Source organism: Phascolarctos cinereus, unplaced genomic scaffold (assembly GCF_003287225.1).
Source record: "Phascolarctos cinereus isolate Bilbo 61053 unplaced genomic scaffold, phaCin_HiC Scaffold_2;HRSCAF=192, whole genome shotgun sequence".
Lineage (NCBI taxonomy): Eukaryota > Metazoa > Chordata > Mammalia > Diprotodontia > Phascolarctidae > Phascolarctos > Phascolarctos cinereus.
In genome coordinates, this window is record NW_027555625.1 from 49,398,002 (window position 1) to 49,425,685 (window position 27,684).

The following is a 27,684-nucleotide window of genomic DNA, read 5'->3' on the forward strand; positions in this document are numbered from 1 at the left end:
AGAGGTAGAGAATTTGAACTCAAAATTAAAAAAAAACCCGAATGTTAATTGTTTTTAACATGTAATTGGGAATAAATAATAAAATATTATTTAAAAAATATTTTACAAATATCTCACTTGATACTCACAATAACCATTTTACAGATGAGAAAACAGAGGCAGAGGTTAAGTGACTTGCCCAGGGTCACACAGCTAGTTCATATCTCCTGGTCCAACCCTCTATCCCCTATGCCACCAGATGGTTGTTGCTGAGTGTGTCCTGACTGTCTCTCTGCAAGCATGCCTACCACAGGTGAGGAGAGGTATGGGCTGCTGTCTCCAAAACAGTGCCAAAGACCCAGCACTAGAGTTGGGGGCCCTTCCTCCACCCAGCAGCTGTCTGGGAGAGGAGTGAGCCCAAGAACTCCTTCCACAAATACCCCAAATCCTGCACTGCCTGCGAATCCCACCCCACTCCTTTCCTGAAGGAGATGCAGCTGCAGGTCTCTGCATGCCCAGGTTGCTGGGCTTCAGGGTTTCAGGATCAGCCAGTTTCAAATATAAACAAGGGGAAAGGGATCAGATTTCACAACTTCTGAACGGGGGCAGAGGTGGCAGAATCCTCAAGCCTAGAAGGCCCTAGAGTGATGCTGGGACCTCTGTTGGGAACCCCATTAGCTGGTGCTGAAAGGGGAGGGGAGCTTTAAAATCTACCTCTGTAGTCTCACCTCCCCTTTTCTCTTCCTCTCCTAAAAGAAGCCATGTGATGGTGAGAAGTAGGCAAGTGACTCCTTCCCTCTGGGCCTTAGTGTTTTTATTTGTAAAATGAGGATGCAGAAGGAAGAGTCCTAACCTTTTTTGTGTCCTGGACCCCTCTGGGACCCCTTCTCAGGGTGACAATGTTAAAGATACAACATAAATTGAAAAAAAAATACTCAATTTCAGTAGGAAATTGGTAAAGACAAAGACATATACTTTTCCTCCAGTGACATTGAAATTGACATGGACTCCCTGAAACCTACCCATGGACCCCAGGTGAAGGACTTCTGCTAGATCATGTCCAGCTTTCACATGCTGGGATTTTTTTCTCCTTCAGCACCTACATAGGTGCTGCTAAGGCGAGCTGCCCTCTTCTGCTCTCTACTGGTCAGACTGAGGGAAGGCATTACAGCTCTCTTCAAAGGAATTTATTAAGCATTTACTGGCTCAAGCACTGTGCTTAAGAGTTGGGGGGAAAGAGAAGAGGGCCTTGGGTCCTGAAATGTTTAGAGCCCAAATGTGCATGGAGAAAACTGCATAAATTCCTCACCCTGAAAACTCTTTGGGAAGCAAGTAGGAATGAGAAAGCACATTAGGAAGTGGGAGTGGAGGGCGTCACTTCCCCTCCCCCCTTTTTTGTTTTTAAACCGGGGAAGAGCTAGCTAAGCCTCTAGGTTTAGGTGTTGAATGGAAGGAGTTTCTGAAACCAGAAAATAGAAGGGGCGGGAAATTTTCCACTTTCTAGAATTTCTAGATATTGGACCATAATCTGTTCACAAGGGTAGAAAAACACGGTACTTTAGGCCACTGCTGATGTAAATCCTTGTGGATGCTGAGAAAGCAGCAAGAAAAAAATGTTTTCCCAGGGACTCTTGCCCTAATGGGCCCCTTCCTGGCAGTTAGGAAGTATAATACCTACTCATTGTGGTGGGTGGAGTCTAGGACGGGGAGGCCGGCAAGCCTGTCCCTTATTGAACAGGAAGGGGTTCTTAGTAAGGGGGTGCACCAATCCAGAGAGAGAAAATCCTATTTGAACCATATGTTTCCTAGACCCCTTTCCCCCTGGCCCAAATAGAATGTGCCAAAAGTCTTAGTTAAGGCCAATTTTTGTAACACCCTGTTAAATAGGGTTGTTCATCTGGGGAGGGAAAATACTTCCCATCTTTCAGGAAAGAGGTAGGGGACTATGGGTGTGGGGTGTTGCTTTACCCTAATAGACATGGTTTTTACATAACTGATTTTGTCTGTTGCTAGGGAAGGCTCTGTGTTGGGGGTTGGGATGGATTTGTTGGAAAATTATTGTGTTTAAAAAAAAAGATACCCATAAATTGTTTAAATGATTTTTTAAAAGTAGGTAGCTCAGGGGCCCAAGGTGCTCAGACATAAACATCCATAATTACCTACTCCTATTCAACTTTTCGTCTGGGATTCATTGCTGTGTGGTAGTTTCTCCCAGCATGTTTTGTGGGACAAGGATAGATAGACAGATTCTGGACCTCACTCCCAAACGATGAAACTTTTCTACCTGTGCAGCTCAGCACCTTCTCTGCAATTTATAAAGAATAGTCCTAAGATGTTAAATGATTTACCCAAGGTCACAAAGGCAGTATGTGACAGAGGGAGACTTGATCCCAAGTTTTTGAGGCTAGCCACTTGTTTAGTCGTTTTCAATCATGTCCAAATCTTTGTGACCCTATTTGGGGTTTTCTTAGAAGAAATACTGGAGTGATTTGCCATTTCCTAGCTTCTCTAGCTTATTTGACAGATGAGGAAACTGAGGTAGACAGGGTTAAGTGACTTGCCCAGAGTCACACAACTAGTAAGTGTGTGAGGCCAGATTTGAATTCAGGAAGATGAGTCTTTCTGACCTTATCCACTGCACCACCTAGCAGCCACTATGACATGGTTATACTAAACCACTGTCCAAAAGGTTTTGCCTGTTTTCAGAGGTACTTTGGTACAGCAGCTTGTGTGTGTCTGTGTGGAAGTGTCCTATCAAAACAAACTATTCCTCCTCAAAATAAAACACCATTCAAACCCTGTTTTGCATTATCTATCTCATGGGTCAATTTGACATAACCGTCTACACAGGAAAACAAGTAGATTTTTTAAAATGCCTGTTGGCCAGATTAGGACATGAAGTTAGACAGGCAGCCCATTGAGTTGGCCCATATGTCTTGGAAGGGCATTACAGATGAAGAAGGAAAGGGGCCCAAAATTGAAGAGGGGTAGTGACTGACAATTGGGTCTCACTTGGGAAGTAGTTTGGGGCTTTTCCAATGCCAAAGAGCACTTTTTTGTTTTTGTTTTTAGGCAATTGGGGTTAAGTGACTTGCCCAGGGTCACACAGCTAGTGTCAAGTGTTTGGTCTGAGGCTGGATTTGAACTCAGGTCCTCCTGACTTCAGGGCCAGTGCTCTATCCACTGCGCCACCTAGCTGCCCCCAAAGACCACTTTTTGGAACAGAATCATTCACCTGCTGATGTCCTATGTCGCTGGGAATCATGAAACGCCATGGAGGAATAACTCACAATTTCAGTGACCCAAGTGTGGAGGGGGATTGTAAAGGAGGCTTCAACCTATCCATTCCTCATCAGTCATTCGACTGAAATTCTGCATGTTATAGCAAGTGTTCCATGGTTCCATCTACAATACGTGGCCATTTTTCAGCATGAAAATTACCTTACCACGACGTGCTCCAAAATTTCCCTTACCCTCCCTTCTGCCTTAACTCTGGGAGAAGACTCTCAATCTGGACCAATGGGATCTATCAGGACACACAATCTTTAAAGGGTTCTGTGAATCGAGTTAGTTTGGGGAACACAGAACTACGACTGCCCCTTCCCTTAATACACCTTCCCCTTGTGTGTTGTGTCGATATATATATATCTATATCTACATCTAGCTACCTATATGTTTATTTGTTGTTGTTGAGTTATTTACATTGTGTCCAACTCTGTGACCCTATTTGGGGTTTTCTTGGCAAAGATACTGAAGAGGTTTGCCCCTTCCTTTTCCAGATCATTTTACAGATGAGGAAACTGAGGCAAACAGGATTAAGTGACTTGTCCAAAGTCACACAGCTAGTTAGTGTCCGGGTCAAGATTTGAACTCGGGTCTTCCTGACTCTAGACCCAGCACTCTACCGCTGTGCTACCCAACTGCCCTATACAGGTTTATAGGGCTTTGACAAAGCACTTATCTCACAACTACCCTATGAGGTAGGTAACACAAGCTATTATCCTCAATTTACAAATGAGGAAACTGAGGCTCAGCCACAGCTTGGAAAGGGCAGAGCTGGGCCTGAAACACAGTTCCAGAATCAAACCATACCCAAATCCCAAGGGAGGAGGAAGGAGTCATCTGAGGGCCTCTTTTAGCCTCACTTCACAAATGAAGGACTGAGCCTCAGAGGTGGTAACTTACCTAAAAAAGTTCACAGAGGAGCAGAACTGGGACAATAACCCAGGTTTGGACTCCCACGTAGCCCAGTACCCTTTCCCCACTCCAGAGTGCTTCCTGACACCAAAGCTCTAGGTCAAGTCCCACCGAAACTATGAAAACCACAATCCTGAACAAAGCTAGATTTAGTTAGTTGAGCTTAATGCCTAGCACATAGTAGGCACTTACCAAATGCTTCCTGACTTGGCTTTTCAACATTTCATTATAGTTCCTTCTCAGAACAATGCACAGAAAATCAGATTTGTGTCTGCCCCAGCTCTCACCCCCAATACCCAATGTGTCTAGAAGGCTGGAAGGCCAGCTTCAACCACAGCTGAGGTTTTCCTTATCTCCACCAGACTTGGAACTCAAGTTACTGAGTGTCAGTTTGTACAAGGGAAGATAAAGTTTCTTCCTTTGCTTGGGTTTGTGGAAAGTGGAGGGAAGAGCCCAAGATAAGGGGATGCAGGTGTGAAAAGGGCCCGGACTTTTGTTGTTGTGTGGCAGCCCCAGAACTCCTCAGAAAAGACACCTAATCCTTTCCTAATCTTATCAGAGGCCCTGGGGGGGGGGGGAGATTTCCAGGAGTGGAGTCTTATCAGGAATACCCTGGTACCAAGAGGCAGACAGGTGGTGGAGTAGACACAGGAAGAATATATTAGGGGGGTAGGGGGCAGCCCTAGACCCTCAGGCTGAAAGAGCCAGAACATGATCCCCCCAAAGATGTTCCCACCCCCTCCCACTGCAAACTAACACCCATCCACTCCCTCCAAAACAAAACCAAAAATCCCTAAGTCAGTGAATTTCTGAGGTTCAGAGGCCAAGAAGTGAATGGGGCAGCATAGACTTATAGGCCAGGATTCAAATCCTGCCACAGACACCCACTAGCTTTGCACATCACCGAGCAACTATAGAAAAGGTAAAAATCAATGGTGTCTAATGTCACAGCACGTGGTGTTCATAGAGCCATAGATTTAGAGCTAGAGGGATCTCGGAAGCCAGCAGGCTCAGGCTTCATTTTGCAAGTAATAAAACTATGGCTAAGGGATGCTAAGTGACTTCCCCAGGGTGACTAAGGCACTGAAAAACATCAGAATCAAGATTTGAACCCAGGTCCCTTGAATTCCTACTGGTCCACTCCTTGCTGTAAGGATCAGATAAAATGATAATGTATTGTAAAAATCCATGGTAATAGTAGTTATTAAATTTTATCATCTTGAACAACCCTTCTCCTGATTTTACCAATGAGTTAACAGAAACCCAGACAGAGGTTAAGGAACCTGGGTTTGAGTCTTGGCTAATCCTTATTAACATGTCTCTTAACTAAGCCTCAGTTTCCTTATCTGTAGAAGGGGGATAGAGGCAGCTAGATGGCTCAGTGGATAGAGCCCTGGGCCTAGAGTCAGAAAGACCAGAGTTCAAATTCAATCTCCCACAACTTAGTAACTGTGTGACCCTGGCCAAGTAATTTACCCTGTTTGCCTTAATCTATTGGAGAAGGAAATGGCAAATCACTCCAGTATCTTTGCCAAGAAAACCTATGAATAGTGTGGTCCACAAGGGTCACTGAATAGCAAACAGAAGGGGGATAAGCAGTATTACCTCCCTCCCAGGTTATAGTGAGGTAAGTGCTTTGTAAACATTTGTAAACAAAGCTCTGCAAACACTTAAAGGCTAGAGGACCCTCTCAGACCTTCAAGGGAAAAAAAAAGTCACTTGCTTAGACTCTCACTGGCCTTCTCTACTTAGTGGAGAGAGAGAGAAAGAGAAGTTCCCCTTAGAAGATTCTACTTCCGCCTATCACTTTTGTTAAGTTTCTTTAATAAAAAGTCTTGGTATGTTTACACGATGGTCAGCATTTAGCATGATACTTCACCTACTTCACACACACATACACGCACATATATATATAAAAAAAAAACAAAAAGTAACCTATAGGCATTCTATATAAAAAATGTTGTCATTGTCTTGGAGAAAAAACAAACAAACAAAGCCTCCTGCGGCTATCTGGTAGGGATGATTTCATCATCTTCTGGGCTCTATCCCCCTTCCTCCAGACTCAGAAAGAAACTGAAAGAACTAGAGACGCCTGTCTCTCTCTGGTGACTGTTTGGCTGCGTTTCCACACAAAGGAGAGGGACAACTTCTAGTGGATAAATGGCCAGGAGGCAACCAAGGGCAGGTATTTCTAATAGGCAGAATGTCAATTATCTACAGACCCAAAGAAGAATCCCAGCCCAAGCCACCATTTCTCCTTCTTTGTGTTGAAGCAGATCTGCGATCTAGGCTGTCCTGGGTCAAAACTGAATTTCCATCAGATTCAGCCAGATATTTAAGTGAGGAAGGCTCTCATGAAAAAGTCACTTTCTTGATAAATTCATTAGGCTTGAAAGATGATCTCAGGCCTAATGACACATTGAGGTCTGCTCTCAGTCAGGGCAGAGGAGTCACTTTATCTCTGAGGTACAGGTACCTGCTCCTAGGAGTGGGGTCCACAGAACAAGAAATGAGTTCTGTCCAGAGCAAGAAAGCCCCTGCTAGTCTTCCTCCCCTCCACCATACATGTCGGCCAGCTTCTTAAATCGACTGCCCCATTCATTCAGATAGTCGTAATCCTGGTTCTGGTCTGAGTTGGAAGATGTGAGGGAGCTCAGGGAGGCTGCGTCCTGAACCACTTCCTTCATAGTCAAACACCAGCAGGGAGTCATAGGGTGGGGCCGTGGGATCGCTGTTGGCCGCCTTTAGGTTCTGCAGAACACAGAGCATCTGGGAAGTTATTGGGCCCAATGCACTGACCTCAACAGTGGGCACTGCAAGGGCACCCTCTGCTTTCCACCAGTCCCCACCAAAACCAACCCCCAGGGAACATCCTAGGGTTTAGAGCAGGAGGGACCTAAGAAGCTGTTGACCCATTGCCTGGAGAATGTTTTTCCCCATCTCTTCCTAGACCGATTGTGCCTATGATACCTAGAAAGTCAAACTGTAACCAAATACAAATATGCTATATATGATATAATATGTTATATTATGATGGCATAATATTATAATATGTAATATATTACATATGTGGGGGGGAGACAGACATAGGGGAGGGAGGGGGTGAGACAGAGAGAAGAGGAGAGGAAAGATAGAAAGAAAGAGGGAGGAAAGAGAGAAGGTGAGAGGAAAGAGAAAGAGAGGGAAAGGAAAGAGAGAGGGAGAGAGAGAGAAGACAAGAGAGGAAAGAGAGAGGAAAGACAGAAGATGAGAGGACAGGAAAGAGAAGAGAGAGAGAGAGAGAGAGAGAGAGAGAGACAGAGAGAGACAGAGACAGAGACAGAGAGAGAGAGAGAGACTCTCAGATGAAGAAGATAAGAGCCAGAGAAAAGTGACTTCCTAACGTCAGTCAGAATAGAGAGCCCCATTAATGCTTTTAGTTGGGGAGGAGCTGAATGCTCCATCTCCTTTTACCTTCATGGACAAGTTCAAATGAAAGCTACCCTTTAGACAGAGGATGACTGACGAAGCTTTCAAGCCTCCTTAAAGCCTTGTCTCAAATGACATTTGTTGTTTTCTTTCCTCCCATAGGTATGCGTACAGTTGAGTTGGGACTAAAGGATGTTACTTGGCAGGAACCAAGCTGAGGTCATGAGACAGGTGGCGGTGTTAGGCGCACCTTGGAGACAAGGGCTGTCCACATTCCCCCTGGGTCTCCTGCCTCCTAGTAGCATACAGTTTGTGAACCACTTTCTTTTGGAAGGTCAGATGACCGGCCATTTTCTCACCTTGACATCCTGGCTCCCTACTTGCCCCATGTAACAAAAATGAAAGCCTCTACTTTGCAAAAATTGGAAAACTGGAGTGGCAAAGATCCTACAGATGTAAAAGTGACCTCGAGAGTCACCTAGCCCAAAATGCCTCATTTTGTAGATGAAGAAACCGAGATGCAGAGAGGCCCAACATCCCAGAGATGGCAGGCTCTTGGCCTTTCCATCGTGCCAGGAAGATGAGAGTCAACAGCAAACACAGGATCAGAACAGAGGCACGTGGGGCTCTGGCCCAAGGCTGTGTCCTCTTGAGCACATCCATCACTAAGCTTTTTTCCTTATTAAGTGACCCATGCTAGAGCTGAGGCGAAATGGCAGAAAACAAGTCTCATCACGCTGGCCAAGCAGCAGAGGATGCTGGGTTCTTCACACTGTGTCTGCCTGCAAGGGTCACATAGCTTCAGATACAGACAAGTCCCTTTGAAAGGGAGGGAGGACTCCTCCCTTTGTAGGGGTAGAATGCTGCACACAGTGGTGGTCTTGGCTGACATGTGGCCCCCTCCCCTTTCAAAATTCTTTGTGGTAAGGGATGATTCTGTCTGGGAGGGGGACTGGGGGTTGAGGGGGATGGGAAAGAGACATATGGGGAAATGTAGGGGATATAAAAATAAAAGATAAGATAACCAATCTTTTAAAAAAAAAAAAAGAAGAGAAACTGGAGCCCCACATTCGTCTGATGGGCAACCTAGGGGAAGTAGAATAAGGCTCTTCCTCACCTCAATGATGAAATTGCCAATCTCATCTGGGTTGGCTGGGCGTGGCCGGTACAGCGGGGGAGGGATGAAGGTGGGTACCACATCATTCCTGAGTATCACCTCTGGTCGGGCATCCAGGCCTCTATGTAGCTGAGTAATATCATAGTCCTTTTGGGGAGAGAGCGTATGAATATGGGCATCCACCCTTGAATCCCAGACCTACAAACTCTGCCACCTGCCTGTTTGGGTTACATAGTGAAGCTCAATTGGTGGGTCTGGGACTTCTGAAACCCTGGTCATATCTCCATCATATACATGACAGAGGGGACCTTGGGATGGGCAAGGAGAGGCCAGAAAATTGACCTTCGGGGTTGGCAGAGATCATAAGGAGATCAAAGGGAACTACCTTTGGGGTTATATGGGGATGATCTCTATGGTGGGGTAGCCAATGAATTCAGGAGCCCCTCCCTGACAAGAAAAGACCCCCAGAGATGTTCAAAAGCCATGATGAGGGTCACTGCAGCAGTGAGTCATAGGGGGGGAGGAAGCGGGGGCTGAGGCAGGGAGGACCCCTCCCCCAATCCCAATTCCCCAGACATCAGAATCCCCAACCTGGTCCTCTTCACCGCCCCCCTCCTCTCCATAGTAGAACACGTTGTCCCGGGTGTCGTCTTCGGGAAGTAGGAGGGGCTCCTTCAAATTACTCTTCCTTCTCATCAACAACATGAGGGCAAACACCAGGACTGGAAGGAAGAGAGCACATGACTCCAAATCCCATTGAGGATAACAGTAATCATAATAATCATAAATGATGATGACAATAGCAACTAACATTTACATAGCATTTACTATGTGCCAGGCACTGTGCTAATCACTTTACCAGTTGGTCTCATATGGCCCTCACAACAAGTTATTATTATCTCCATTTTACAGATGAGAAAACAGATAAGTAGATACATAGGCAGCTAGAAGACCAAGTGACTTGCCCAGGGTCATATAGCCAACAGACATCCGAGGTAAGACTTGAACTCAGGGCTCTCAGGCTCTGAAGGCTGCCTCTCATAAATTAATATTTCTTTTTTCCCCCTTTTTTAGGCAATTGGGGTTAAGTGACTTGTCCAGGGCCACACAGCTAGTAAGTGTCAAGTGATTGGTCTGAGGTCGCATTTGAACCCAGGTCCTCCTGACTTCAGGACCGGTGCTCTATCCACTGTGCCACCTAGCTGCCCCATAATTCAATATTTAATCATCACTTAGTATAGAGCCTGGAACATAGTGGATGCTTAATAAATGTTTGTTGATTGATTTAATAAAAAGTATAAAACTCATGCAAAAACTAATATGATTTGGATGTAGAATCTTCCTAGACTTTCAGCCACTCCCCCCAAAGAGACTGCACATAGTGAGCACTCACTCAGCAAGGCTAAGCCAATTCCCATGATAGGCAGGAAGAAGCTGCCCTTCCAGGCCCCTGGACAGATGGTCACATGGCCCTCACAGTCACACACTTTTGCCTTGATCACAGTCAGCTGGTCTTTGCCGTGGTTGTCAGACAGAGTAAGATGGAGATCATAATCATCGCTCTTGAGGAATTTCTTCAGCGACAAGGCCACAGCATCTCCTGTAGATGGACATTGTGCTCACTGATTGATGGCCATCCTCCTCACTTGGATGGACAAGACGAGAAAACTCACAGCCTCAGATATCTACACACAAATGCACAAAGTGTGGGTGACAAGAAGCTGGGAGGCATCCAGGGGAAGGACAACCAGGACGGTGAGGGGCCTCAAGATCCTGCTACATGAGGACAGGTTCAAAGAACTGGGAATGTTTAGCCTGGAGGGTGGAGGGTGACATTAGGAAGGCAGGATCCCTGTCTTCAAGTATGTAAAGAGCTGTTTTGTAGAAGATAAATTACACCTGCTGTGCTTGGGCCCCAGAGGGGAGGACTACGAAAGGTGGGTGGGGAACAGTGAGTGCATTCAAGGTGCAAAATGGCAGTCTTGTCTTGACAGCCAGAAAAACTCCTTCCCAATGAGAAGAGAGCTATCCAAAAAAAAAAAAAAAGGAATGGGGCAACCTGGGGAGATGAGGGCTTCTAATGCCCTGGGCGTTTTCTAGCAAAAGATGATGGGCCATTTGTCAAGGACGCTACAGAGATTTTTGTGTGCAGGTATAGGTTGGACCAGATGGTCTATGACATCCCTTGTAACTCTAAGATGTGGGGTAGGGATAGGGATAAGGAACGTTTCTGCAGTATTTCCTATTCACTAAGCACCTTTCATGCACTCCCTCATCTCCCACTCATAAGACCCCTGTGAAGGTAACACAAGTAATATTAGTCCCATTTTAAAGATGCAGAGACTCAAGGCAAGTGACGAACTCAAGGTTTCAGAGGTAGAAAAGTGGTTCTTCTGGGAGGAAAATGCATCATGATGCTCTGCTCTGGGGGCTGAGTGAGCTCAGTACAAGTGATGGATATGACCTCCCTGAAAACATCAGTGCCAACACCTTTTAGGGTCATTAAGGTACCTCTCTCATTCATTTCCGCAGTCCAGTAAATATCAGAATCATGAGTGAGCTGGGCCCGGAAGGGGGTGGTATGGGGAGGCAGATCCTTGTCCGTGATGTTGAGCACCTGGGGCACAGTATTTTGGTTGCAGATGGTAATTTGGCGAGGCTCCGGGATGGGCCCGTGGTCATTCACATCCAGGAGGGTCAGCAAGAGGGTGCCAGTGCCGGTGGCAGAAGGATTTCCTGGTTAAAATCCCCCCCCCCCATACACATGAGTGACTTTTAACATTCTATGCCTGGGAGCCAATTCACCTTGCGACTTGGTTCAATAGCGGGTTGAGTTTCTGGGTTTGGGCTCTGGCATCCCGAAGAAGCTCCAGGCTAGAGGAACATCTCTCCCCATCCCTCCCCACCAACTTGCATTGGCATCTCTCAGTTCCTCAAGTACCCTCCTATCATTACTCCAGCACTTATAAGGTGAGGAGATAACCCTACCCAGGATGCTGGGATGATAAGTAAGGAGAAGATCATGCTAATGTCGGCAGAACCAACTGCCACACCTCCATACCCCCATACAACCTTAGAAACCCTCAATAATCTTTGACTACGGTCATTTATGAACAGACATTGAAGTGATCATTGAAAATTGTTTACTGATTGAGATTCAGCATTTTCTCACCACATGCCTATTTGAGAGAAATAAGGAGAGGGAGAGAGAATTCTATTTATATGGCTGGGAATTCTTACCATTATCAGTGGCCAGGACTATGACCATATAGGTATTATTGGTGACAAACTGCTCGTTTTCCCTGTCTAGGAGGCCCTTGGAGGTGATCTCTCCACTCTCTGGATGAATCATTAGCCACTCTGCAGGGTCACTCATAATTTGATAGCTGGGAAATGAAAGCATAACAGTAGGTCAGAGAATATTCCTGGAGGGCAGCTCAGCTTACGTGGTTGTTTGAGAGTGAAAACGGGGAAAGAACCTTAGCCAGGCCTAGAAACTCCAATGGAAAGAGACCAAAAGCCTCAATCTTGTCAAATGTTATACCCCGCCCCAGCTCTACCCTACCTAACCCCAAGGGTGGTGGTGGGGGACAGAAAAAAGCAAAATTACTTCAGGGATTTGATTCAGCTCAATTCTATTCCATTCAACAAGCATTAGTATGTCAGGTCAACAAGCATTTACTAAGCACCAGGGCTAGGCACTGTGTTAAGCTTTAGTGTTATAAAGAAAGGCAAAAATAGCCCCTGCCCTCAAGGAGCTTAAAATCTAATGGGCATTATGCTCTAATTAAGCATTTACTATGTGCCAAACAGTGAATTGGAGTTAAAAAACTAAAAATGTTCAACAGTGCCAGCCCTCAGTGAGGGCTGGGGAGGAAGAAGACAAATAAGTACAAAAATAGGTAAATACAAAATTCCACAAGTGGGCAGACACTTAGCCTCAGGGTCAGGAAGACCAGGGCTCAAATCCTATCTCTGACACATACTGGCTGTGTGATCCTGGGCCCATCACTTAACTTCCTGAGTGTCCTCAGGCCACTCTCAAGATTATAAATTGGTGATCTGAATGCACTGGCAGGATTTTGTGCACCAATTAAATCACAAAGGGGGAAAAAAAGAAAGCGGAGATGGGGGAAATCAGACAAATAGGATTTGAGCCTTACGTGGACCTAAGGATTCCAGGAGGTAGAGATGACAAAGAATTCTGGATGTGGGGACAGTGTGTGCAAAGGCATACAGAATGTCATGAATGAATAAATGAAGGAAAAGGCATTATTAGGTGCCTTGTGTACAGGGACCAGCAAGTAAACCAATCTGGCTAGAACATAATGTGTAAAAGGGAGAGTGATGGGAAAGAAGCAGGAAAGTTAGGTTGGGGCCAGGGTGTGAAGGGCTTCCAACAGGGATGCTTAGAACATTCCATCCCCTTCTTCAGCAGGAGCTGGGAACACGAGGAATGGGGCTGGAGGGTACTTCTCGGACCGGGTGGAAGCTGCCAGCACCTGGCTCTGGGCCACGGGTAATTCTGGGGTACCTGAGCTTCTGATTTTGCTGTCTGTCAGGGTCCTGGGCAGCGTAGGTGCAGATCTTTTCCCCCACGCGCACACCCTCATAGATGTCCACGACTTTAGAGGGTGGGAGGAAGGTGGGCGCTTCATTCACATCCACCACGTGCACCGTGACTGTGGCTGTGGACGTGGGCAGCTTCACCACGAAAGGAGCCTCATTGGACACCACGACATGAAGAGTGAACTGGTTCTTGGTCTCGAAGTCCAAGCCCTGAGGGGAGAAGCCAAAGGTCCTCATCCTGAGGAAGGTAACCTCTGCTATTTCTTGCTTCTGCCAGGACTTTGTCAAGGGGAACAAGGTCACGGTCAAGTACAACCATTGCTCTATGGTTGTGGGGGGGGGGGAGCAATTTCATATTTAGGACCACTGGACCCTGGAGGCCCCTGCTGATTCTCTTCCTTTGCTCCCCAAAGGACCCATGATTCTCCCTCGGGGTAACACACGTAAGGTACTCACAGACTAGACAGAGAACTACTAGTCCAGACAATTACTGTTTTTGATTCTACATACATTTATTAAGTACCCATTATGGGCTGGGTACAGATTCCTAGCACCAGGCATACAATAGAAAAATGAAAGGAACCTTACTTTGAAGGAATTTATGAGTTTTCATTTTATTTTATTTTATTTTTATATCACTTTTCTAATATATCAGTCAAGAGATTTTTCTTTAGAATAGATTTTTATTGATGTTTTTTGTTTTTACCTCTCCTACATTTCCCTTGTAATTCTTTCTCCTCCCCTCAGAGAGCCATTCCTTATAATATATCTTTTCCCCCTGTTTTTTTTTGGGGTGAGGCAACTGGGGTTAATTAACTTGCTCAGGGTCACACAGCTAGTAAGGCTGGATTTGAACTCGGTCCTCCTGACTCCAAGGCCGGATCTCTATCCACCATGCCACCTAGCTGCCCCTAATATATCTTTTAACATATATGTATGTATGTATGTATACACACACACACACAAAGTGGAAGAGAAAAAAAAATTCAGCAGAACCAACCAGTACAGAAAAAATCTTACACTATTTGCAATATTCTGTACCCACAAGCCCTCACCTCTGAAGAGGAGGGGAAAAGAAGGGAAGTGTGTTTATATCTAGTCCAGAGATTTTTTAAAAATAGCTAATTTATTTTTAGTTGTCAACATTCACTTCCATAAGATTTTGAGTTTTAAATTTTCTCCCCCTCCCTCTCCCTTCCCTGCCTCCCCCAAGATGGCACGCAACATGATATAGGCTCTATTTATGCATTCATATTAAGCATATTTTCACATTAGTCATGATGTAAAGAACAATTAAAACTAATGGGAGGAACCACAAGAATGAAGCAATAAAACAAAACAACAAAGGAAAAGGAGAGCAAATAGTCTGCTTCCATCTGCATTTCAATTCCACAGTTCTTTCTCTGGGTTATCCAGAGATTTTTTTGTAAAGCACCAGAAAAATATCTAAAAACCACACTCCTTGGTGAATGGTGTGAGGACAGGTTCTCCTGGCTTATGGGGGGAAAAGGACTTCTACCCTTGGCTGCTCCACACCAGGCACGCTTACCTTCTTGGTTGTTAAGATGCCTTGGTTGTTCTCTGGGTCTGTAGTTATGGCGAAGTGGCCCCCCTCGTCTCCTTGGGTGATCTGGTAAATGGCTCTCCATGCTGGTGTATTGGGAGCATCCAGGTCTGTCACATTCAACCTTTGAACTTCAACCCCATCCTTGTTCTCAGGCACCTCAGCTATATACTGCCAAGAGCAAGGAGTTTGGATTAGCTTTAGACCCAGACTGACCACCTACCTTGAGGAACCAAGGGTGGCTTCCACCCCCCACCACTCCCCATTCCCCAAGGAAGCCACTTCTCTTGTCCTGATCCCAATCTCTTGAGCCTTGTGCCTCTGCCACATCAGGAAGGAGCTACAAATGACCTGAATTCCTGAGGGGATAAAGATACCTCATGTGGTAGGAGGGTCATTGAATCAGACAACCAAGAGCTTCTGGGATATAAATATTCACATGGTAAGAGGGTCACTGGTCCAGGACACCAAGAGCTTCCTGAGCTACAGATACCCATATGGTAGGAGAGTCACTGATTCAGATCACCAACAGCTTCCTGGGATACAGATACCCATATGGTAGGAGGGTTATTGGTCCAGGTCACCAAGAGCTGCCTGGGATATAGATACCCATATGGTAGGAGGGTCATTGGTCCAGATCACCAAGAACCTCCTGGAATATAGATACCCATATGGTAGGAGGGTCATTGGTCCAGATCACCAAGAGCCTCCCGGGATGTAGATACCCATATGGTAGGAAGGTCATTGGTCTGGGACACCAAGAGCTTCCTGGGATATAGATATTCATATAGGACAAGGGCCATTGGTCTAGGACGCCAAAAGCCTCCTGAGATACAGATACCCATATGGTAGGAGGATCATTGGTTCAGAATGCCAACAGCCTTCTGTGCCTACTCTTGGGAGCTTAAGGCCTGCTCTCTGGTCAGCTGTGGCCTCTCCTACCCACCCCAGCTGAGGCCCAAAGTACAAGACAAAAGGGTGGTGGGGGTAGGAGTTGAGAATGAAGGGCTGGTATGACATCCCCCTGGCATCAGGATCATAGGCATAGAAATGGGAGGAAACTTAGAAGCCATTAAGACCAAACCCTTTATTTTACAGAAAACACTGAGGCAGAGGTTAGGTGACTTGTCCAAGGTCACACGAATAGGAAATGTCTGAGGCAGGATTTTGAACAGAGGTCTTCCTGACTCTAAGCCCATACACTCGATCCATGACCATGTGCCACCTTGAGGTCCAAGAGGAGTCCAGTGAAGGAGTCAGGAGCTCCAAGGACCTTGGCTCAGAATGAATCATAGGAAGGTCATAGGTGTCACTTCTAGGATTGATATTAGTGGTCATTAAGTCTGAGTCCTTCCTTTTACAAATGAGGAAAATGAAGCTCTAAGAGAGGAGAAGTGATCTGTCCAATGTCACACTGGTCATAAATAGCAGACTTAGGGGTGCAAACTCAGGCCCTAAGGCTCCCAATGAAGGGCTCCCTTCCAGAGACTAGACTGCATTGCCTAATATATTGACATCATGATTCCAGAACTGTGCACCAGAACGGGGCTGGTTTGGAAAATTTCAATCCTCCCCTTCCTGGTAAGGAAGAAGGATGTTACCTTTTGGGGGTCAAACACAGGCGCGTTATCATTAGCATCCGAAATCTCCACCACGGCTGATGCTGTAGTAGCGAGGCCTTCTCCTTCCATGTCCGCAGCCTGGATGGTCAGTGTGTACTGGGCCACCCTCTGTCGAAGGAGAAAAGAGGAGAGTAAAGAGCCCAATTCCAGCTGTAGTGGAGGAAACTCTTACAGGGCTTAGATTGAGAGCTGGGGAAGAGCCTGACAGAACACCAAGTCCAACCCCCCAGTTGACACATTTGGAAACTGAGACGCACAGAGGTGAAGTGATTTGCCCTTCCTCTTATTGCTGCCCATGTATTCTGCCATCCAGTGACATTCGCCTCTTTGCTGTTCTTTAAATAAGACGCTCCATCTCCTGACTACTATTACCATTTTCTCTGGCTGTGCCCCATACTTGGTACTGTCTCCCACGCACCCCATCTCTGCCCTCCTGGCTCCCCTGACTTCCTTCAAGCTCAGCCAAAATCCCACCATCTACAAGAAGCCTTTCTCAACACCCTTAATACTAGTGCCTTCCCTCTCTTGATTATGTTGCCAATTTACTTTGTATCTATCACATTTGTACAAAGTTGTTTGCACATCATCTCCCACATTAGATGGGGAGCTCTTTGAGGGCAGGAATTGTCTTTTGCCTTTCTTTGTATCTCCGGCACCTAGCATGGTGCCTGGTATATAGTAGATACTTAATAAAGACTCATTGACTTGACTTGCCTGAGGTCACATGCGTATTAAGAGGCAGATCCAGGATTCAAACCCAGGTCCTGATCCCAAATCCTGTGCTCTTTCCACCATGCTAGGGTCCCTTCTCAGCCCTACGCTGTACCACCAGAGCTTGTCTAGTTATCACCCCACCATCCCTCTAGGGAACTTGGATTTGGCTTTTTTTGTAGGAAAAAATACAAGTACCCCCAAGGGCTCACCCTCTCATTTCTCTCCTTATGTCCTCCCCTGGGCTGGGCCAAACCCAGAACAGGGATATAAACTTACTACCCCTCCCCATCACTCTCTTTTCCCAAATCCTGTTCCTTGTGGTCATATCCTTCATACCCTACCAAGAGAGTTGTTCTCATGACTTCTCTTCCCCTCTGAACAAGGGCTGACCTGGGTATAGAAACAGTTCATTCTGGACCCGCTCTGAAGACAGATTGACAATTGGTTTCCAGTCTAAACTACAGTCTTGGGAGACAGAAGGGCAATAGTATTCTTAAGAGTAATTCATTATCCCTTCCACATTGCTGGGGTTTAGGGGTGCAGTATACCCGTGACATGGAAAATCTGCACAAAACTTTTTTGGCCCCCCCTTCTTGCCAAAAAAGAAGTCCGAATTTTTTTCTTTTTCTTTCATGGAGTGTTGATATTATACAACACTATACATATATTTTACGCATTTCTGAGTTTCTAAACCTTTTGTGTTGTCTACAGCTTCTGTCAAACTCCCAGAAAACTCTCATTTAATTTCTTATGCTGACCTGCGATATATTGAAACCCCATCGTGATGTTGAAGGAATAACTGCACATCTAGTCAATCATTTGGGACAAATCTGTGAATTGAGGTGTGATATGGGGGTGGGGGTTAGAAAGGCTAAGGAGAAAATACCATACCCATTCATTTCACAGCTTCCTCTTCCAAAGTTCTGGAGGGCTCATTTAGCAACCCACTAATTAGGCCAGCAGGGGGCTATGTTAAGTAACCTCCATTTTCCCTAGAAAGTTTATATCCTACCAACTGAGGGCCCAGAGAATTTGGGAAACACTACGTAATGGCATAAACATCCTCATTCTCCAGCAGGAAAGTCAATGTACTTCTAGGTCGGTGGGCCGAGTTTCTTCAGGAGAAAGGTTGATGAGCTTAAGGGTCCAGAGCCACCATGGTGACTGACCTCTCTGTCCAAGCCACTGGCAATCACACTAATGGCCCCAGTCTCTCGATGGATGGTGAACATGTGGTCATGAGGCTCCTTGGGATTCTGGTCCAGGATGAAGTAAGCGACTGCTCCATTGTGGGTGATGGGATCGTCTGCATCTGTGGCTGATACCTGCATCACAGAGGTACCTGGGGGAGAAAGAGAAGCGGGCTCTGATGCCGCCTTTGCTCGGGGCGACTTCATTTCCTAGGCTAATAAATTATTGAACTGGGGGTGGGAACAAAGATGGAGGAGAGAATAGACTACTATGGACAAATTTCTGTCCCCTGGATCCTTTCACCTACTCCCAGCTCCCTATTTCTTTCTTTTTTCTTTTTTAATATTAAACATTAATTAATTTTTATTTTTCTCTTCCACTTTCCAATTTTCACATTCACTTCCACAAGATTTTGAGTTCCAAATTTTCTCCCCATCTCGCCCCTCCCCCACCCCAAGATGGCATGCATTCTGAATACCCCTTCCTTTAATCTGCCCTCCCTTCTATCACACCCCCCCCTTCTCTTATCTCCTTCCCTTTCTATTTTCCTGTAAGGCAGGATAGATTTCTACACCCCATTGCCCATATATCTTATTTCCCAGTTGCAAGTGAAAACAATTTTTAACATTTGTTTTTAAAACTTTGGTTTCCAAATTCTCTCCCTTCCTCCCTCCCCACCTACTCTCACTGAGAAGGCAAGCAACTTGATACAGGTTATACATGTGTAGTCATGCAAAACACTTCCATAGTAATAATATTGTGAAAAACTAACCTATATTTCCCTTAATCCTATCCAGCCCTCCCATTTATTCTATTCTCTCTTTCAACCCTGTCCCTCCTCAGAAGTGTTTGCTTCTGATTACCACCTCCCCTGGCTCCCTATCTCTAGGCAGGGAATACAGTTCCAATCAGTGGCACTAACTTGTTAGATCAAGGGTATGTTTCTGATTCTCTCCCCTTCTCTCCCTTACCGGGCATGGCTCCTTCAGTGACGCTCCCCCTAAAGACCTCCTGGGTGAACTGAGGCTTGTTGTCATTCTGGTCAATCACGACAATAGAGATGTTCATGGGCTCTTCCACGGAGGCGCCATTCTCAGACACTGCATGTCCATACAGCTGTGGGGAAAGAAGATACAATGTCACTTCCTCTTCTGGAAAATAACGGTGCTTTCCCATTCTTGAAGCTAGTGGTCTTCAAAGTGTGGTTCAGGAATAGGAGCTCCTGAGACCCTTTGAGGGGGGTCTGTAAGGTCAAAACTATTTTCATAATACTACTAAGACTTTTAATTTCTAAAATAGTCAACATTTACAGATATAACCCACAAAAATAAAAGCTCTTTGTGGGAGGGGAGTTCTCCATAATTTTTAAGAGTGTAAAAGGGGTTCGGTTCTAACACTAAAAAATTGGAGAATTGCTGTTCTAATCCTAAGACTGAAATTGTAGTAAGTTCATTACAAGTATTTATCGATCATTTGCTCTATCCTACAGATAGAAGAAAGTACTCTTTGCTCTCAAGGATTTTATGATTTTTCAGGGGGTGGGAGGTATACAACACATGAAAAATTCAAAAAATAAATGTAAATAGTAAATGCGAAGTGATTACTGGTAGGGACCAGGAAGATCGATAACAATTGGGAAGGCCTCATGTAGAAGCTGCATGTGAACTGAGACCTGAAAGCAGACATGAGGAACTAAGGTATTGCATGCATGGAGAACAGCATAAGCAAAGACATGAGGTTAAGAGATGAAATACCATGTACTGGCAGCAGGCCAGGTAGGGAAGTTTAGCTGGAAATCAGCTCTCAGGTCCAGGTCATAGATTCCAAGCAGCCCCCATTCAGTATGCTTTTCATTTCCATTTCTCCAGGTGGAACATTTTCTTTTTCTTTTTTTTTTTTAGGTCAACCAGGTAACCTACCTCATACTTGGCGATTTTCTCCCGGTCCAGTGGCTGGTTCACCAGCAACCATCCTGTCTCCTTCTCAATGGTGAAGACCCCTTCAGGGGGGCTATCGGCCCCTGGTCCTGTGATGCTGTAGAAGATCTTGGTAGCTTTGTCCTTGTTGGATTTGAGCTGGAAGCAAAAGAGAAGTGGGGGAAGGGCAGGAGAGTCACAACTCCCATTGACATGGCACTGAGAGGTTTACCAAGTGAGTATTATTGTGCCCATTTTAAAATGAGAAAACTGAGGCTAAGAAAGCCATCGCAACTTAATGGCAGTCATATACCTAGCAAGTGTTAAAGCCAGGATAGAAACTAAGCAGAAACAGCTCAGAAGTGACTCCAGGAGCTGTAGCTCAAGCACCAGAAATCATGCACCTAAAAAATGATGGTTTGGGGGTCACTGAATTAGGAATAAAAGTATCTTGGGTTCTAAAGCCAGTTCTCCCACTGGCTGACTGTGTCACTTAACTACACACACTTGAGTTTCCCCATTTATAAAATATGAGCAGCAGGAATAATATTCAAATACTACAAGGTCGGGTGACTTCTGTCAGGGAAGAAAATTCACTGTGTGGGAATTCCTTCCACTAAAGAAGACCACACCTTACGGTTTGTTTTGTTTTTCAGTCAGGGCTCCTCCTCCCTTTCCCCTCCAAAATCCCTTTAACTTACATATAGGCTATTTCCCACCTATACACCCCACCTCACCCTCAGCTTAGCATGTAAGCTCCTTCGGGGTCTGGGACTTTTTTAAATGATCTTTGTATCTTTGGTACCCGGGCATGTAGTAAGTGCTTAGAAAATGCCTGTTTGTATATAGCCTGCATCAGATTGCAAGTTGTCTTGGGGAAGGAAGAGGGGAGAAAATTTAGAATTCAAAATCTTATAAAAGTGAATGTTGAAAAGTAAAAATACATAAATAAATGGAAGTGGGGAAGAAGCCTGTTTAATTGAATCAAATCTCCTAGCCCAATACAAACTTCAGTAAAGAATGAATTTGGGAAATAAAAAAATTATGAATTTCAGTTGGTTCCTGAGTTATTCGATTAAAATTAATGATGGTATGCTGGGAATTAGGGGGCCTGGATGCTAGATTATCTTTCTTTTTTTTTTTCAGTGATGTCAATTTTTTAAAAAAAATTTTTAATTTTTTCTCTAATTAATTTTAATTTCTAAAGCTTTGGGCCTGAAGTCAGGAAGACCCAAGTTCAAATCCAGCTTCAGACTCTTACAAGCCATATAACCTTGGGCAAGTCACTTAACCTCTGTTTGTCTTAGTTTCCTCAACTGTAAAATGGGGATAATAATAGTGCTTACATCCTAGGGTTGTCATGGGGATCAAATAAGATAATATTTGTAAAGCACTCAGCACAGTGCCTGGAACATAGCAGACACCATATAAATGTTAGCTACTATTATTATTAGCATTTATCATCTCTTCCTCTGCCTTCCATTCCATTTGAACAATAAAGAAAACCTTCGTAACAAACATGCATAGTCCAGGAAAATAAATTCCCACATTGACCATATCCAAAAACACATCTGAAGCCCAACACCTGTCTCTGTTGGGTAGCATGCTTCATCATCAACCTTTGGACCCATAATTTATCTCTACACTGACCAGAGTTCTAAAATCTTTGGGTTTTTTCTTTAAAATGTTGCCATTGTATAAATTGTTTCTTGGGTTCTACTTTCCCCCAGTATCAGCGGATATGAGTCTTACCAGGATTCTCTGATGTCACCCCTTTTGGAATTTCTTAATAATAATATCCTATTACATTCAGATGGCATAACATGTTCAGCTATTTCCCAATTCATGGGCACCCCCTTAGTTTCCAGTTATTTGCTACTACTAAAGGAGCGGCTGTGTGCACTTTGAATTCTTTAGAGTACTAGTCTCACAGTGATGTTGCTGAGTCAAAGGGTACGTATGCCCCATCCTTTTAGTCATAGTTCTGAGTAAATATGGTTCTATAGAAGTTTAAGTTGTCGAGTTTCATATGCCAGAAACATACTGTTGGAAGACTGAATATAGCTTTCTGCTTTGAGGGGGCTTTCCAGAACAGCTGAATCAATTTATTTACATCACTACCAGCAGGGCATAAGCGTGCTCATTTTCTTACATTCCCTCCAATATTTTGTTGTTTTCCTTTTTGGTCATTTTTGCCAGTCTGATGATGTGAGATGGAACCTTAGAGCTGAATTAATTTGTATTTTTCTAAGTATTCGTAGTTTGGAACATTTTTATTTTGTTGTTAATAAGTTGGAGCTCTTTTTTTGAAAATAGCCTGTTCATATTTTTTGACCATGTATCTGTCTATTGGGAAATAGCTCTTATTCTTTAAATTTGAATCAGTTCCTTATATACCTTGGCTATGAGACTTTTATCAGAGAAAGCTGCTGCAAAGATTTTCCCTGGTTACCAGTTTCCTTCCCAATATTAACTGCACTAGTAGAATCTTTCTAATTTTATGTAATCAAAATTGTCCATTTTATCTTCTGTGATCATTTCTGTCCTTTGTTGGGTCATGAATTCTTCCCTACCCAAAGATTTAAAAGGTAACTTCTTCCTTGCTCTTCTAATTTACTTATGTTGTACCTTTTTACATCTAAATCTTGTTTTCATGTGGTGTTTATCTTGATGTGTGAGATGTTGGTCTGTATCTAACTTCTGCCAGATAGTTTTCTAGTTTTTTCACAGCAGTTTTTGTGAGATAGTGAGTTTTTACCCCAGCAGCTGGGGTCTTTGCACTAATCTAATTCCAGGCTACTAAGTTCATTATTTTCTGTATGTTGTACACCCAGTCTGTTCCATCCTGTCCTCTTCTACTTTCTCCTCTTTTTGCTCCCCACCCTCTTCTTTACAAATAAGGTGGTAAAGAGAGGGAGTTTGCCTGACACTTGTGATCCATGAATGAAATGGAAATGTTTCCTTTTTATTTGCAACTCTTCTCTTCCCCTTGCCCTGACCCTCATCCTAAGACCTTACTATTTCTTTATTTCCTCTTAACACATCCCTTCACATTCCTATTTCCAACACTGGGGTTTATTTTGCTTATGACTATTCCCTTAGCCATTCCTGCCCATCCCCTCTATCTGCCTTTCTTGCCCTGACACCTATTTTTCTTTTGAGTGTAATGTATTTCAATATTGAAGTCTCTTCGTGTTTGTTACATACATACACATGTATGTATGTAAGTATAAATGTAATTGGGTTCCATCTTCCTTTACCAAGTTTAGATGGAAGTGAGGTTCCTGAGATTCCCATTCTTTCCATCCTTTTCTCCATGTTTAAATATCCTTCATCTTATGTATCTCTGTTAAGTGATAGTAATTTTTCTCTCCTTCCTCTTCCTTTCTTCCCCAGTATAGTCCACAATCCCTCTCATTTCTATCTTCTTCTGAGACCATCAAAATAAAACAAAACTACCCCTAGAGGACACTTCCAAGTCACATGTCCAACAAGATAGAGGACTAGACATTTTTTCCAATCCTCACAACCTCTCCAAAGAAGGAACTCTCCACAAGAGACAAAGGAATTCCAGAAATCTCCACAATTTAGGATGCTCAGCACCAAAATAAGGTGAAAACCCAATGAATTTAACAACAGTGAAGGCCAATAATCATAATCCCTGACTCAGCAGCCCAGATGCTGGGATGTACAAGTTGACGCAGAGGCAACAGAACTCAACTCTATCTCCTTTCCCTTCAGTGTCTTAAAAATCCAAAGGGAAGAAGCTTGCTCAAGATGTGACAACAATGTATCAGTGAAATGTGCCACAACAGAACTCAGCCGGAGAACTGGGGAACAAAGAAAACCGAGGGGGAAGGGACAGAACCTCATTAAGCCTGAGGAAAAGAGCCCAACATCTAGCTGGGGACGATTCTGTACCTCCAGAAGGTACTTGAGGCAGAGACCAATGCTAGTGACCTGTGAATTGCCAAGTATAGGAAGAGAGTGAGACAGCTCTGAGATCCAGCCCCCAGGGAAACTGCCCTCAAATGAGAGGGAGTTAAAAAGTGAGCAATAGGGGAAAACAAGGGGAAAAAGGCTGAAATTACCAAAGATCTCAAGAGGAAGAAAATTCAATTGAAGGCTTGAGCATAAGCAGATAAACCAACAGGGAAGATAGTAATAATAGAAGGAAACATGGCTTCCAGATCAGGGAAGAGTCCAGACATTTATGAATAAATATTTCAAGACCAATACCCAATGAAGCAGAGGACTCTGTGGATTCCCATAAAAGTTTGAAACCATAAGCAGGATGCTCCTGGAAGGTTTAAAAAATAAATAAGAATTGTGACAACAGAATTTATGCCTGCACAGCAGAAATAGCTGAATAGGAAAACTTGAATTCATGGTGGTAAGCTTCACCAAAGAAACAAAAGAGAAAATAAGTGATTGGAAATGCAAATATATAGAAGTGAAGGACAATCTAGAAGAAGAGAAGAAAAAAGTAATAACATTAAAAAAGCATGATCACCATACAACAAAATGTTGAGCTTAAAGACAGGATATCTAGAGACAACTTAAGAAAAATGACCCCCTAGGCCTTCTGTCTGTCATACTTGTCTTTCTTTATGGCTCTTAAAAGATACTGGGTCTCACACCATATACCAAAATAAAGTCAAAATGGGTTCATGACTTAGATATAAAGGCTGATACCATAAGTAAACTGGGAGAACAAGGAATAGTTTACCTATCAGATCTATGGAGAACAGAAGAATTCATGACCAAACAGGAGATAGAGAACATTATGAAAAGCAAAATGGATAATTTTGATTACATTAAATTGAAAAGTTTTTGCACAAACAAAGCCAATGCAACTAAGATTAGAAGGAAGGTAGAAAATTGGGAAAGAATTTTTACAACCAGTCTCTCTGATAAAGGCCTCATTTCTAAAATACATAGAGAAGTAAGACAAATTTATAAGAACACAAGCCATTCCCCAATTGATAGATGGTCAAAGGATATGAACAGACAGTTCTCAGATGAAGAAATTAAAGCCATCTATAGTCATATGAAAAAATGCTCTAAATCGTTATCGATTAGAGAAATGCAAATCAAAACAACTCTGAGGTACCACATCACACCTATCAGATTGGCCAACATGACAAAACAGGAAAATGATAAATGTTGGACAAGATGTGGGAAAATTGGAACACTAATACATTGTTGGTGGAGTTGTGAAATGATCTAACCATTTTGGAGAACAATTTGGAACTATGCTTAAAGGGCTACAAAAATGTGCATACCCTTTGATCCGGCAATAGCACTTCTAGGGCTATATCCCAAAGAGATCAAACAAATGGGAAAAGGACCCACATGTACAAAAATATTCATAGCAGCTCTTTTTGTGGTGGCAAAGAATTGGAAATTGAGAGGATGCAAGTTGTGGTATATGAATGTAATGGAATACTATTATGCTATAAGAAATGATGAACAGGCTGACTTCAGAAAAACCTGGGAAGAAGAAGACTTATATAGTCTGATGCTGAGTGAAGTGAGCAGAACCAAGAGGACTTTGTACACAATAACAGCCACGTTATGCAATGGCTAATATTGTTAAACTGAACCCTTCTCAGCATTACGAGGATCTAAGACATCTCCAGAGGCCTCGGGATGGAAAATGCTGTCCACATCCAAAGAAAGAACTATGGCAGTCGAATCGCTATCACTTATTTTTACCTTCTGTTGAGTTTTGTTTCCTCTTTCCGATGGTTCCTCCTATTGGTTTTAATTTTTACTTACAACTTCACTAATGTGAAAATATGTTTAATGGGTATGTAAATGTAAAGCCTATATCAGATTGTCTTGGGGAGGGTGGGGGGGAGGAAGGGGGAGAAAAATTTTCAACTCAAAAGCATATGGAAGTGATTGTTGATAAATCAAAATAAATTAATAAAATTTAAAAAAAAACAAAAGATACTGGGTTTTAGGAAGAAAGGTTTCTTATTCCCCTATTAGCATGTAATCAATTCAGCCCCCACATAGTACCTTACAACTGAATGTAAGTATATATTGTTCTACGTCTTTCTGGGCTCCTGTGTTTCCATTTGGAAACCTTGATTTCATTAAAGATCCCTTTTCCCCTATAGGATTATATTTAGGTCTGCCATATCATTTATTCTTGATTATAAGACTTTATATCATTCTCCTTTTGGAATATCATATTTCAAGTTCTATTCCCCTTTATTGTGGCAGTTCCCAAATCTTGTATGATCCTAACCATGGCTTGGTACTTAAATGCTTTATTTTTGGCTTCTTGTTGCATTTCTCCTTTGCCCAGGAAGCTATGGATTTTGGCTATGATATTCATTTTGAGTTTTCATTTTAGAGTTTCTTTTAGGAGGTGACTAGCTGATTTTTTTCTAGTTTTACTTTGCCCACTCATTCTAAGAGTGCAGGGAAGTTTTCATTTATGATTTTTTTTGGGGGGGGCTAGGCAATGGGGTTAAGTGACTTGCCCAGGGACAGCTAGTAAGTGTTATGTGTCTGAGGCTGGATTTGAGCTCATGTCCTCCTGAATCCAGGGCTGGTGCTCTATCCACTATGCCATCCAGCTGCTCCTCATTTATGATTTCTTGAAATATGGCATCCAAGCTTTTTTTTTTTTGTCATGATTTTCAGATAATTCTTACATTATCTTTCCTTGATCCATTTTCCAAGTTGCTTTTGATATTATCTTTCCTACATTTTTTTCTATCCCCTCTCCCCCATCTTTTAATTTTTTTTTAAATTTCTCATCTCAGTGAGTTGTTTTTCATCTGGTTCACTCTAATTTTCAGGGCACTCAGGTGAATGAGGTTTCCCACCATCTGATCCAGGGTATCATTCTTTCCCTGCTAATCCGTTTTGTGTCTCGTTTCATTTCTTCCAGGTACTCTTGTAATCTGGTGGCCGGGCATTATTTCTCTGAAGCTCTACTTGTACCTGCTGCAGGACAGCTCCTGCAAGGTTTTCCCTTTGGTCTCTCTCAGTAGAGGGCATTTCTTCATCGCGCTTGGCATTTCCTTCGGTTTTCTCACCTCAGTAGTCTCAGAGCATGGGCCAAGCTCCATTTCTGTAGGCCTGAATAGCGTGAGTGGGCCCTGCTTGGTGCCGAGTTTTATGGTTTTACTTTATTTTTGGGAGCAATTGGGGTTAAGTGACTTGCCCAGGGTCACACAGCTAGTAAGTGTTGTTCTGAGGTCACATTTGAACTCAGGTCCTCCTGACTTCAGGGCTGGTGCCCCATGGTTTTACTTTCTGCAGGAATTGTTTGGGCCTGCTTCCTGCTGACGTTTAGGCCCCGGGTGCCTGATACTAGAGTAGGTTGGAGCTGCCTGCACAACGCTCGTGGTCTTTATTCTGCTGTAGTTCAGGGCTCCAGGTGGC

The 27,684-nt window shown here is 43.8% G+C and overlaps 1 protein-coding gene across 1 annotated transcript in view; it reads right to left on the bottom strand.

The window, feature by feature from the left end:
- Positions 1-6,120: 6,120 nt before the first annotated feature.
- The window catches only part of CDH3 (cadherin 3), a 47,096-nt gene continuing 25,532 nt past the window's right edge, over positions 6,121-27,684 (bottom strand). The window contains 13 exon segments of the mRNA XM_020989094.2: positions 6,121-6,845; positions 6,847-6,927; positions 8,702-8,848; positions 9,293-9,423; positions 10,095-10,301; positions 11,213-11,437; positions 11,942-12,087; positions 13,236-13,480; positions 14,820-15,005; positions 16,436-16,564; positions 18,340-18,512; positions 19,333-19,477; positions 20,281-20,436. Coding sequence (XP_020844753.1) covers positions 6,717-6,845; positions 6,847-6,927; positions 8,702-8,848; positions 9,293-9,423; positions 10,095-10,301; positions 11,213-11,437; positions 11,942-12,087; positions 13,236-13,480; positions 14,820-15,005; positions 16,436-16,564; positions 18,340-18,512; positions 19,333-19,477; positions 20,281-20,436 — 2,100 coding nt within the window. The 3' untranslated portion in view covers positions 6,121-6,716.